This window comes from Gekko japonicus, unplaced genomic scaffold, assembly GCF_001447785.1.
Source record: "Gekko japonicus isolate JY-2015 unplaced genomic scaffold, Gekko_japonicus_V1.1 scaffold660, whole genome shotgun sequence".
NCBI lineage: Eukaryota > Metazoa > Chordata > Lepidosauria > Squamata > Gekkonidae > Gekko > Gekko japonicus.
The window spans coordinates 213348-227850 of record NW_015159728.1 but is presented as its reverse complement, the minus strand read 5'-3'; the positions used below and the strand labels follow the sequence as shown (position 1 = coordinate 227850).

The 14503-nt window shown below is 41.9% G+C and overlaps 1 protein-coding gene across 3 annotated transcripts in view; it reads right to left on the bottom strand.

Moving 5' to 3' along the window:
* Nucleotides 1-4666: 4666 nt before the first annotated feature.
* The window catches only part of TCF20 (transcription factor 20 (AR1)), a 159584-nt gene continuing 149747 nt past the window's right edge, over nucleotides 4667-14503 (bottom strand). For 2 of the 3 annotated variants that reach the window (XM_015427336.1, XM_015427265.1), the window contains exons 5-6: nucleotides 14153-14280; nucleotides 4667-4923 (exon numbers count right to left, since the gene is read on the bottom strand). In XM_015427336.1, coding sequence (XP_015282822.1) covers nucleotides 14197-14280 — 84 coding nt within the window. In that variant the 3' untranslated portion in view covers nucleotides 4667-4923; nucleotides 14153-14196. The remainder of the gene's footprint in view (nucleotides 4924-14152; nucleotides 14281-14503) is intronic. The other variant, XM_015427409.1, reaches the window with a different exon arrangement.

Genomic DNA, 14503 nt, shown 5'->3' with positions numbered 1-14503 from the left:
GGGGCTTCGGTACGGCTGGGTTGCTGACGCATGTTTGCTGGGTCGCGCATTCATTCACATCTTTACTTGCGTTTAGGTAGAGAGAGGTTCTTACTTCAGATCACTTGTTTGCTCTGGCCGGTGTGTGCCTCTAAACACCATTGCTGGCTCCGTGCCGCGGGGACCTAATGGGACAAAGAAGTGCCTCGATCCTTTGGCTCTTGCCTTGGGAGAGGCACCTCTCGCGCCCCAGGCTATGACCCCTCTACAAGGGGTCAGGGGCCCCAAGACCAGCTCAGGACCCCTCCCCATCGGCACGTTTACGGGTCGCTCACATCAACGCTGTTCTGATGGAGCGTGCCCGCTTGCAAGTCGCCAAAACCAGAAGTCACCCTGAAGGGAAGATTGTTGCTGAGATACTTTAAGCTCCTGCTTTATTTACCTTGCACCCAACAGCATCAATTGAGTGGATTGTGGGTAGACAACTCCATGGTTTCCTAAATGAACTATTTTGATCCTTTGCATTCTGGTTTCAGGCCTGGATATGGGACTGAAAACAGCCTGGCTGATCTATACTGGGGGGGATGGGGGGAGTGTGACCCTACTGATTCCCCTGGACTCTCAGTGGCTTTCAATATGCTCAACCATGATAGTCGTCTTAGTCACACGTCAGGGTTGGGACTGCAATGTACCATTTTGCACTGGTTTCTGACCTCCCTGGAAGATATGTTTCAGGTGATGCTGGGAGACTGCTAGTCAGCTCCTGAGCCTCTGACCTATGGAATTCCATCTTCTTTCCCATGCTCTAACAATTTGGGTTGGGCTCTCACCAATATGCAAATTACACTTAGCTCACAGTTCCAGTTGAACCCAGGGAGGCTGTAGAAACGCTGAACCAGTGCCTGGAAGCAGTTTTAGGTTGGATGAGAACAAACTGAAGCTTAACCCTGACAAGACAGAGCTACTAACATGCAGGACTGACCTGTGAACCGCAGCATCTCCTGTCCTGGAGGGGGTTGTGCACCTCCTGAAGGAAGTCAATAGCTTGGGGGTATTGCTGGACCCAGTAGGTGGTGGCTGTGACCATAAGTGCATTTTACCAGCTTCATCTGGTTAGACAGCTGCACCTTTTCCTCAGCAGAAAAGATCTGTCCATTGTGGTAAACGTCTCAAGTAATATCTAGATTAGATTACTGCAATGTTCTCTGCGTGGGGCCACCCTTTAAAATTGTTCTGAAATTTCATTCAGTACAGAATCTGGAGTGGGTCATAGGGACATCATTCTGGGAATGATCCATCATGACTGGATTCGTTTTGTTCTGTGTCCACTTCAAAGTGATAGCATTGACCTCTTAAGCCCTATGCAGTCAGGGGACAGCATACCTTAAGGACTGCCTATTCCCGAATCTACCTGATTGGTACATTCATCTTCTGAGGCCCTTCTTCTGGTGCCTCTGCCTTCTGAGGGCTTCCTCAGTCATAGTGCCAAGATTGTAGAATTCCTTCCCTAGGGATATTCATCTCTCCACTTCTATTGCTGTCTTCCACCATCAGGGGAAGACTTCTTTGTTTTGCCTGTGTTTCTTCAATAATTGGTGTTTCAGTTATATTAAAATCAATAAAGATGATTTAAAAAAAATAATTGGTGTTTCTGTTTTTAGTTGTTAGCTGCCTTGGTGGTCCTGATTAGGCTGAAAAGTACGATATAAAAATACACACCAAATCATCCTTTTCTGTTACCTATCAAGCAGCCTGCAATGGAATGGCCCCATTTGGTCTGGCAGTCTCACGAAGAATGACATCAGGAACCGGCAAGAGAATAATGGTGCTGACATGAGGTACAGGAAAATGCAACTCTCTCAATGACCCCCCCCTTGGGCCTTCAGAAATATGCAGCCTGACAGAGCCAAGGATACTTCCCATTTAAATTTTATAATTCTGAATAGATTCCTTGACTCTCATCATCTTTGTTTTTCTGGATAAAAAAAAGTCTGTACATCAGCTTACAATTGCTTCTTTCATGAGATTAGGACTTCAAGCAGGTATCTTTTCAAACCAGGAAAGGCTAAAATTTTGTGTGTGAAGTGCCATCAAGTCTCAACCAACGTGTGGTGATCCCACAGGACTTTCAAGGCAAGTGATTAAGCAGAGGTGGTTTGCCCATTGCCTGCCTCTGCAGTCTTCCTTGATGGTCTCCCAATCCAAGTACCTACCCTGCTTAGCTTCCAAGATCTGACAAGATCGGGCTGTACTATAACATTCCATATCCACAATGGCTAAAATATTAGCCTTTACTAAATTGCCTTTTAGGACTTTGTATGGCTAATTCAAAAGCTTCCTATATCCATGTTTTCATTCCCCACACTTTGTTTTCTGTTAATCTATTCCAGAAAACACAATTTACTGTGTCGGATCAGTTAATTCTACCAGCTACACATTGCTTGTTTACACAGCTGGTGGCTTTTGTCTTTTCATTCATATCTTTTTTTTGCTGCCCTTAGATAAGCTTCATCTAGTTGCACTTTTTGCAGTCACCTGGTTTGGTGGAGATAACAGAGGTTCATTAAAAAAAAAATCTTTCTCCTGTAACACTACAACTCATGGCCATCTGCTGAAACTGACTGATTGACAGTGGACTCAGGAAAGATGAAGAAAATATTTCACACAGTTTGCTTATGGAATCTGCTGCAACAAGATACAGTGATGTCCACTGGTTTACCTGACTTGAAAAGGAGTCTAGATACGCTGCTGGGTAATAGGCCTATCAATGATTATAAGTTATGATAGCCAAGTGAAAACTCCAGATTCAGAGGCAGTATATGATTGAATGCCAGTTGAATGGAGACAATGGGGGGGGGGCAGTGCCTTCATGCCTAGGTTATGCACCTCCAGGAAGCACAGGGTAGCTTCTATTGAAAAAGGGATGCTGGATATCCTACCTTACTTACCAGGGCCTCTTATTATATGTTTGGTGTAGTGGTTAAGTGTGTGGACTCTAATCTGGGAGAACCGGGTTTGATTCCCCACTCTTCCACTTGCAGATGCTGGATGACCTTGGGCAAGCCATAGTTCTATCAGAGCTGTTCTCTCAAGGACAGTTCTGGAAATAGCTCTCTCAGCCCCACCTACCTCACAGGGTATCTTCTTGTGGGGAGGGGGAGGGGAAGGGGAAGGAGTTTGTAAGGCGCTCTGAGACTCTGAGTGAGGGGCGAGGTATAAATCCAATCTCTTCTTCTTCTTCCTCTTCTTAAAATAAAACACCTTTATGTTTAAATTTATTTTATGCCTACATGAAATGAAAATGGGGTCCCTGGCAGTGGCTCTGTATCTCTTGGGAACACCTGAATATGATACTTTCTACTAGGGCACAGTAAGTCTAGTTAAGTAAATAAGATGCTAGAGGTGGGGAAACAGAGATGGCCTAGAATCTATCCAGTAAACTACTAAGGCTACGCTGGACTTCCACCAGCACACCGGGTGACGGTTCTGATGGCGGTACTCTCCAGGTTTAGATGCTCAGAGGCCCCATTACATATGTCTTGTCCACTGTATAAAATTATGGAGAAAGCCCTGTCTGAACACAAGGCAGTTAAGAAGATGCATAAACAACTGAAGACAACTGCAAAAAAAATATATGACTGGTTTACAGGAAAAAGGAACTACATTAAATTCCACAGAAGAAAACAAGGTTAAAATGAAGTTTATTAGGTTTTTTTGTGATTTTTTTGTTTTAGTTTTTTTTTATATAAAACTGTTTGTGAAACAGCTATTTTATTCCCATGGCAGAGTGACCCCTGAAAGATGCACTAACCCCTTCTTAAGGCCTTAACAAGAGAAACAGTTCTTTTTAAACTCAAATGTTTAAAAATTACACAATGTACAAACAAACAAAAAGTAACCATGTGGTGTATGCTGCTAAATTGACATTCTCCCTCCCTTCCTTTGGGAAACAAAAGACAGAGAAAAGAAGGGTTAATTAGATTTTCCTGGTCAGCTTAACACACACTGATTATGTCGACATTCAGACTTCCTGGTGAACGCCCCCTTCTGGTAGGCAAGCCAACATCCTCCTCTCAACTGCTCCGGGAAAAGGCAGCAGCTCCTTGGAATGATTTGGGAGTATTTGTCAATGCCAAGAATGGCTCAAATCCCCCACCTTTTGGTACAGACAGAATCATGTCTATAAGGTCAAAGTATCCGTATATGAAGCTAACAGAAGTCACATGACATCGGAGTCTTCTGATGCTTCTAGGCTTCCTTTCTTAATAAAAATAAATAGTGTTTTTTAAAAGAAAAAAAATAAATCCCCTCTTCATACATACACAAATACAAACATCCCATTCCCCTGCAACCACTCACTCCCACCTCCCACCCTGCAAACAATATTGCCCTCCCCCCCAAAAATATTTTTTTTTAAAACCTGGCTTTTCTGTTGCTGAAGTTGGAGTGAAGAGACAAATTTGATTAAGCAAGCTCATAACTCCATACCTCCTCTTCAAACAAAATAAGACCCACTTCCAAAGACTTTGTTTCGATTTTACTTGTATTTGTCACGAGCAACTTGGAAGTAGGTGGGTCTTAAAAATTGAATTAAATGCATAAAAAGGGATAGCGCACCTTTCATTTAAAACAAGTCTATCAAGACTAAAAATAGATCTTTATATATATAATCTATATATATATTTTATCCCACCCTCGTTAATTCCCCACTTCTTTTTCTTTTCCCTCCCCTTCCCATAGTCACTATGGAGATTGTGTCCATGAAAACAGCTGGTTCAGACTCCTTGATCATATTCAGTGATGTTGTTGGTCAAGTGTGATGAAAGAGTTGATGAAGGAAGTGCTGGCATTGGCAGGCACGTCAAGAGGGGGGCATGACTGCACAGTGGGAAAGAATCCATTCAGTCTTGAATGTCTGCCGCTTTCTTATCTCAACAGCCTAACCTGTAGAAAAATAAAAGCAGTGATATAAGGAAAGATACATGTATGTGCTCAACTTTCCCATTAATTGTTCAAGCAAAATTAACACCAAGGCCCAAAGGAAATATGTGCAAGAGAGCCTAAATCTGGTGCAGCAGTTTATGGAAATTAACTAATAATGCTTTAAAAATATGTATGAGAGTCATGAAAACAATGGCATATTTCAGTGATATGTAAACAACATAGAAAACCATACACCATTCCCATGCACCTAAAGTTCCATCTCAGAATCCGCTACATTTGCTGCTAGCATCTAGGGCTGTGGGAGAAGTCAGTGCAAGGCTTATTTAAGCAGCTCTTGTCAGGATGGGGTGGTGAATTCTCACATGGTCACTTGGTCAGTAGGGCCCCTCTCCATGATGCATATATTCTTGGGAAATAATCTGACACTAACAATTCAAACACAAACACAACTCATAATTGTTTTATACCCTAACTTTTAGGACACTCAAGGTGGATATTGGCTGCACCCAGTTCTATAAACCCAGTAAGTGAAAAGCACAATGATACAGTACCAGCGTAAACCCATATTAACCTACACTTCTTTGCTTGAAATTGTCAGAGGTAAACAACAACCACAAGTATACAGCAAGAAAGGCTCAAGTTGGATGCCTAAAAATTGTCTGGGGTAGAGTTGAAGACAATACCTCTTGACATCACCAGATTTTAAGGGTACCACCCATAGTGACAGGAAGCCAGTGTGGCACAATGCACAGAGGCTTACATAATGTCTTCCAGCCTCCCACATCCCTCCCCCATATTCACGATATGTCAGTGAATATAGCCTTCCTTTCAGTGGAGCCTGGAGCACAAATAAAAGCAAACAGCACTATTTTGTTGAACATTAATAACAAAGAAAGAGAGATCTCTTAATACATATCCCATTATTGGTTGTCACAGATTTAGAACTTCCAGAGGGAGAACTCTCCCATACCTGTCTCTCAAACCACCTTACTCTGACTTCAAAAGGTTCATACAACCAAACAGGAAAGGGGAAAGCAGACTTGAGGTCCCCAGAAATACTTAGAAGTTCTTGCAAATGAATAGCATTAAAAATCAACTGTAAAACGTCTGGACCCACTACACATCACAGACCGCTTGACCTTATCTGGAAACAATCCATCACCAGCTAAATCATGCAACAGACATACAACACTCCCACATGCTCTCCCTCTCCATTCATGATGGCAATCCAGAGTGTTAAGCTTGCTCAGTTCATCTTCATGCCTAAAAATGATGAGAAGTGCTGTGGAGCCAGCTCAGACATAGAGGAACCCACAGCAGGACATTCCCTTGTGTTGCTTGAAGCACAGCACTAGAACAAAGCCCTCCTCGATCTTTAAAGCTGTGCCTTAGAGAGCACATGTGCAACACAAACCAAACAGGCCACTGGATACTTACCATGAAGGGTCCTTCTCAGAGAAAAGGAGTACATCTTGGTGGGTTATTACCACCATCCACTCACGGAGGCACGAACAACTTTTTTCTCCTTCCTGTCTGCTGTGGAAGTCATCCACCTTTCAGTTCTGGGAACTCCAAAAGCAGTCAATCTATTCTAAACTCTATATAACCAGATAGAACATTAATGCGGAACATCCGTGGAAAAAATGAGTAATTAAGAACCGCTAAGGCAGGTAAGGATTCTGCAGATTGATTGGATGGCTGATTTGGTTGACAATGACTAGGGAGGGATAAGATGCCTTCCTTTCCTCAGAGGAGAAGGACCCTTCATGGTAAATATCCAATGGTCCATTCTACCTCTGAGGCAGAGGACATCTTGGTGGGACCTCCCATAACAGTGTCCTCATTTTCTGGGTGGTTCATCATCTTCTGTATTTTTTATTTTATTTTTTGCATTTTTACCCCGCCCTCCCCGTGAACGGGCTCAGTATCTAATATATGCTGAAGCACTCTTCTGCCAAAAGCAGTGTCAGCTGAATTGTACGAGTTAATCTTGTAATGGTGTATAAAGGTCGAGATGGATGACCGTGTCACCGCCTTGCATACTTCTTCCATTGTAGCCTGATAAGCAAAGGCTGCATCAGCTGCTGCACTTCTCACTGACTGAGTGGTTATTCCATTTGGCACGTCCAGCTTGTTTAGCTTGTAAGCTTCTGTGATACATGTCTTGATACACCTGCTGATGGCTGATTTTGACATTTTATTCCTCACGTTTAGTGGGTGGATGGAAATGAACAATGCATCTATTTTTCTGATGTGTTCTGTCCTACGTATGAGAGTCATTAGTGCCCTTCTGACATCCAATGTGTACCATGTCCTTTCCCTTGAGTGACTGGGGTCCAGGCAGAAGGATGGAAGATTAATTTCTTGGGATGTGTGAAACATGTTTACCTTTGGCCAGAAGGTTGGGTCTGTTCTCAATGTTATTTTGTCTTTGGGAAAGGTACAGAGCTTGGGTTTGATGGAAAGGGCTCCTAGCTCTGACACCCATTTTGCAGATGTGATGGCTACCAGGAATAGAATTTTCATTCTCAGCCACTTCAATCTACTCTAACTGGTTCAAATGGTGGTTTGGTGAGGGCTGATAGTAGTGTATGTAATTTTCAGGTTGTGAATCTGTGCATCTGTGGGGGATCTTTTAGAGATGCTCAACTGATGCAACGACAGATGTGAGAGTGGCTTGATATAATGATGCCCTCAACTTGAGGCAATACAGTGGATAATGCTGCAACTTGTCTTCTAAGTATAGCAGCCCTCAAGCCTCTGTCAATGCCTTCCTGTAAGAAATCGACTTGAGTTGTAGATCTACAGAATCAATTTCCTTCTTCCTACACAATCGAACGAAGGCCTTCCAAGTAGTATTATATAGTCTAGATGCAAGTATCGGCAACTTCTGCGCTGTAACCTAATTAGACGAATTTATTCCTCCTGGTGGTCAAATTTGGAGGAATTTATTCTCCAGGTGGTCAAATTTAACCACTTTGGTTTTGGATGCCAGAGTGGTCCTTGTTGTAGCATGTTTATTGACACTGGGAGTCTTAGAGGTGGATCTGTCAACAGCCGAAGTATTGCTGAAAACTATGGATGGTGAGGCCACAAGTGGGTCAGCTAGGATGACCTCTGCCTGCTGTTCTATGATCTTACGGATTAGTTTTGGTAGTATTGGGACTGGTGGGAAGGCATACATTAGGCCCCTCGGCCATCTTGACATTATGGCAACTGTTCCTTTGGCCTGAAGTGATGGAACCTGGTGAAGAATCAATCCGTCTGGTGGTGTGTTGAAGATGCAAAGAGGTCCACTAGTGGGATGCCGAAGTGCCAACGTGGATCAATATTCGATCGAACAGATCCTTCTTGAGGGACCACTCACCCTCTTGGATTGTTTATTGACTGAGCTAGTCCACTTGGACATGTGCAGTTCCCTTGACAGGTTCTTCTCTGAACATGTTAGGACCCTGGTCACTTCCCTGAGCCAATTTTGTGTAGTGGTTAAGTGCGCAAACTCTAATCTGGGAGAACTGGGTTTTATTGCCCACTCCTCCGCTTGCAGCTGCTGGATGACTTTGGGTAAGTCATAGTTCTGTCAGAGGTGTTCTTGAAAAAGAGCAGTTTCTGTCAGAGCTCTCTCAGCTCCACCTACCTCACAGGGTGTCTGTTGTGGGGAGGGGAAGGGAAAGTGAAGGGTGGGGTATAAATCCAATCTCCTCTTCTCTTCTTCTTCTTGTGAAGCTCTAAGGACCTGGAGCCCTCATGTGTTGATGTACGTTTTTACTGCTATGTTGTCTGTCCATGGCAACACATGAGATCAAACTATTTTGTAATCAAAATGGAGAAGAGCTATACGGATGGCTCGAAGGTCTAGCAGGTTAACTGGTAGCATAGTTTCCTCCTTGCTCCATCGACCCTGTACTGGTATTCTGTCCAGTGTTGCTTCCCCATCTGGAAAGGCTGGCATCTGTACATATTTGCTTTACTACTGGAATCCAATATATATTGCCCTGAAAAAGGTTGGATGTTCTTGTCCACCATGTGAGGCTGGATCTTACCCTTAGTGGAATGCATATTGATAAGTCTTATTTCCTTAAGATCTGAGCTTGGAAGGGTAATCTCCATTCTGAAATGCCTCAGTCTCACAAATCCGTTGAGGTATTTCAGATCAAGTATTGCTCTCCAGTCCCCGATTTTCTTTGGGACCATAAAGAAAACAGACTACACTCCATGTCCCTTTTCCGAGGAAGGAACAGGCTCTATGGTTTGGATCTTGAGCAGATGTTTGATTGCCTTCACAGTTCTCAGCCATTTCTGTGAATTTCTGTGGACAGATAAAGTGATGAATCACTCCAAAGGGTGTCTGTTGAATTCTATGGTACAACCATTGGTAACGATTTCCACTGTCCAACTTCCAGTGTGGGAATTGATCCAGATGCCCTGAAGTGAGAGAGACATCCTCCCACCAAAGTGGACAGCCAGTCACACCTTAAGGGGGCTTTCCTTCTTGATCAGTCCTGTCCAATCTATTGTTTGTTTGCTTGTTAAATCTGGCATTGAAGTTTCCCCCTCTGATGGGTTGTCTTGACTGATTCCAGCTGGATTTCCTCAGAACAGGAGAGGAATGATTCTAGTGATGAGACTCATTCTACCAGCTTTAATCAGTGGAATTCCAATAAACCTCAATACTTAATACTTGTAGTCAAAAAAGTTTTTTAGGTCGAGGGATCAAGAAACAGGAGAAACGGGAACCAAGAATGTTTCACAGGAAGAAAATGCAGAAAACCAACAGGTAGTTAATCTATCTACCAGACAGTTTACAGAATATGAAATCTCTGTTTTGAAAAAAGGACTTTCATTTGTCTCCACCCCTCAACATAATGATTTCAAACTTATGGTTGAGATGCAACACCTCTTTCGTAAGATAAGACTAGCCGATTTTTTTAGGAACAGTGCTGATCAACCTATTGGGCAGGTGGTTAAGTTTAAACCAAAATCGACTTTTAATCCACCCTCCCAAAACCCTAGAATTCTAACTTTTAAGGAGCTAGTCTTGGAGGACATTAATAAAATGTATGACACTAACTGTAAAATCTGGCATAACTTGAGTAGAGCGGAGAAAATTTCTCTAAACAACTTGAAAAAGATAGAGGATGTGGTTTTTAAGCCAGCTGATAAGGGGGGTGCTTTGGTTATATGGGATAAAACAGACTATTATTGTGGAGGCCAATAGACAACTGAATAATACTCTACATTATAGTGTACGTAAGGATCCTATTCAGACGATAAGAAAAGAAATTGTTGTGGCATTAGATGCCTTACCAGCAGGCTACATATCTAGTTCAACCTATGATTTCCTACTCCAATCTGAAAATAGAACCCCCCAATTCTACCTTTTACCTAAGATCCATAAAGGTGTACTGCCTGTTCCTGGCAGACCCATAGTCTCGGGATGTGGGTCTATTTTGGAACCATTGGCTACTTATTTGGATGATTTTTTAAAACCCTTCATCCTAAAAACTAATACATACTTGAGAGAGACTATGGATTTTTTGGTGTCATATTAATAAAATCAGAATTGAACATGAGGATATGCTTTTTGTGACTCTGGATGTGGTATCACTATATACCAATATACCACAGGATGAGGCTTTGGAGGTTCTTCAAAATACACTGGATTTGAGGGAAGGTGATCCCTATCCTCCTACTTTCTTTTTATGTCATATGGCTGAGATTTGTTTGGAAAGGAATTATTTTCAATTTCAGAACAGATTTTTCTGGCAGATATCAGGGACTGCAATGGGGTGCAAATTTGCACCTGAGTTGGCAAACCTTTTTATGAATAGGTTTGAAAATAAATTCATTCTTAATGCAAATAACATCTATGCTGAGAACATTATTTTGTTTAAACGATTTCTGGATGACATTTTTTTTACTGTTGAAGGGTTCTGTGTCACTCCTGTTGGAGTTAAAGGAGTACATTAATGAGCTACATGATAGTATTAAGTTTGAAATGAAGTATGATTGCAAGGAGATCAATTTCTTGGATGTCAGTGTTAAAAGGGTGGGAAATATAATACAGACTAGCACATATAGAAAATCTACGGATGCAAATTCCTTTCTGTCTAGTGACAGCTTCCACCCACCACACCTGAAAAAGAACCTACCTTATTCCCAGCTGTTGAGGCTTAGGAGAAACTGTAGCCAGTACTCTGATTTTGTTGAACAATCTAAAACATTGATGGGACAGTTTAAGGATAGGGGCTACTCCTCTAGAGTTGTAAAGCAGGCTTTTCATAAGGCTAAAAACACCAATAGGTCCTCACTCCTGATACCTAAGATAAAACAAGGTCAGTCTGACAAAAGGATGATTATCCCATTGACTTATGATGGCAGGTCTGCTCAGGTTAGTAATACACTGGCATTTGTTAACTAGCATTACTTCGTGTGAGTCTTCTCCTATATTTGCTTACAGAAGGTCAAAAAATTTAAAAGACACGTTAGTAAGAAGCAGTCTAAAATCTTCATTAGTGGTTCAAAGGGGAGTTGATGGTAGGAGTTTACCAGCTGGCAACTTTCCCTGTGGGAGTTGTGAGGTCTGTGGTTTAATGTTACGTACTAACATGCGCTATGATTCAGAAAAAAGAAAAGGTATTCTATTTGATCATTCTTTAATTGCAATTCAAAGGGCCTTATCTACTGTATAATTTGTTGTTGTCAAAAGAAGTACATTGGTTGTACGTCAAGACCATTAAAAACCAGGATCACAGAACATCGGAGTTGTATTCGACGCAGAAGGAAAGGAGCACCCCTGACTGATCATTTTGCTTTAACAGGACATTCTGATAAGGACTTCTCTTTTTTTGCCCTGGAGTATGTTCGACCTTGTAACCATCTGCAGCATTTGAAAGCAAGGGAATTGTTTTGGATTTATGCCCTCAACACTGTAACACCATATGGTTTGAATGAACAAGTAGATTGGTGTGTAGTATAATTTGTTGTTAGTAGTATCTCTATGTATGATTTAACATCTAGTTAGGTATCTGTAATGTTTCTTTAAATGGCTTTCATTATGTCATGCTTTATGTGTATGGGTAATTACATGACTAGTTGCAGGCACCTGTAAGGAATACATCACCCTTTAAGGATTGTATAATCCTGAATCTACTATATAGGTCCAACACTTTTTTGAGCAACACTGCTTTTAATTTAAGGAATGTTTCATTGGGAACATTTGGCTATACAATCTCAGGAGAATATATAGTTGACCAGAGGTGACTATTTTTATTTTTATTTGTTTATTTTTATTTTCAGTAATTAGCTGTTTGATGCATCGATTCATACACTTTTATTGTTTCTAGAGAAGTACTACTGGACATGTGATTGCACTGGAAGTTTCATTTGTATTTTGCCCAGTGGTTAAACTTTGGAAGTAAGTTAATGGTTTTTTGTTTGATAATATATTTACAATATACTTATTAGTTGTAGTATATGTGTCTAATCTAATAGAAATTTCTTTTATGTTTACAGCAATTGTTTTCTGGTCTTTATTTCATATTTTGTATATGTTTGATTGTACATATTTTTGCATGTTAGCCAGTTATGTTCTATTTGCATTAGACCTCTGAGGAAGGCCTGTGAAGGCCGAAATGCGTTAGGTCTATTTCATTAGCCTTTGTATTTTTATATTTGTATATGAGGTATGAATGGGCCCTTATTTGTTATTTTAATTTGTGTTTAATAAATACATGTATATTTTTGTATGTTTTATAATTAGATTTTTAGAGTTGGCCCTTTTCTATTCTTGACTAAGCTTTTTAGGTTCTGAGAACTAATAAAAGGCAACAGTTTGTCCAGATGGATGGTCATTGAAAATACCTGCCTGAAGTGTCTTTTGACTACAAACTCACTGAATGTAGGCCAGCCTTGCAACTCAGCAGTAAACCTGGTTGCCTGTGGCAAGAAACAGTTTTCTCCAGTCAAACAGATACATCTTTGCTGCCACACTGTCAGAGCTATGCAAGAAGTCAGCCCTACATTGTGTTATACTATACCCATGTTTACAGACTCATACCTCCCACCATCATTCTAGCCAAAGACCAACTGCCAAATACAGCAGCACTAGGGAAGCTGAATATGTGGCTGTATCCCATAGTCAGAAAATGGAGCTGCGGTGGCTCAAGTGGTTAAGACGCTGAACTGCAGGCTTTGGAAGGTCAGTAGTTCAGCAGTTCGAGACCCGGGTGCCGCATGACGGAGTGAGCTCCCGTCTCTAGTTCCAGCTCCTGCCAACCTAGCAGTTCGAAAGCAAGAAATTGCAAGGAGATAAATAGGTACCACTTCGGTGGGAAGGTAACAGCGTTCCGTGCGCCTTGGTGTTTAGTCATGCCGGCCACATGACCACGGAAACGACTTCGGACAGCGCTGGCTCTTTGGCTTTGAAATGGAGATGAGCACCGCAACCCTAGAGTCGGATTCGATTGGCTTTCAAGCAAGGGAACCTTTACCTATCCCATAGTCTATCCTGGGCTTGAACAGGCACTTGGAACAAACCCAACACAGCAAGAAGAAAGGGAGGACCACTAGTGGGAGCAGGAGTAAAGTGACAGAGAAAAGAAAGAGAATATCATGGGTAAAATAAGCAGGGGCAAACATCACACACTCATACAAGAAGCTACCCTGAAAGCTGTGAACCCCCTTCAACCTTCCTCCCAATGTATGCCAAGAATTGACAAAGCAAATAAGGACAAACCCACCAACAGGCAAACAAGGCTGCCTCTTGAACTGTGTTTTGATCATCTTGCTCAGGGCAAAAGACAACTCTGTTTCGTACAAGCTTTGTGTTTCCACAGGACCTCTTTCTTGGGAACTGACAGCACATTATGACCTTACAAACATCTTATCTTCGTCTTTTCTTTTATTACACTTGCACCAGGAAATGAACACGAATGACTCGACCACTGCCTGGCCAACAACTGATCTCAGAAAGTATTAACAGTAACAAAGACTGCAAATAGCTAATCCAATAATGAAAAATTTAGAACTTCATCTTGGCAAAACCCTTTGTTATATGTGTAAAAATAGAGGAAACATGCCAAACGTGCTTGTACAGAAAATTTAGCTCTTTGCTTGTAAATAGGAAATATCAGTATAACAACACCTGGGCGGTAAGATCAACATTTACTTCTCCCTCAGATTGGGGGAAAGTTGGGAGGGCAAACTGAAAACCACTCCCCCAACTCACCTGTGCTTGTTTTTATTTTCATTCCCACGAATACACTTCCCCCCTCACCCCCGCTCCGACTGCTCTGTGCTGAGGCTGCCTTTCATCATCTTGTTCTGCAAGGAGGGGAGGAAGCAAGGGAGGAGGGGCTGAGGATGCCGTATGCCAAGTGGAGGTGATTGGGGGGGGGGAGAGGAAGACAGAAGGGAGAGGCAGAAGAAAGGGGGAATATATGGAGACAGAAAGAGAGAAAGCAGCATCAGTAACTAGAACACCAAAGAGAGTTTTACAGGCAGGATTTCCCCAGGACAGCAGTTAGGACTTTTGTGAAGCAAGAGGACTACTGAGTAGCATACGAAGTTTAGTCAGAAA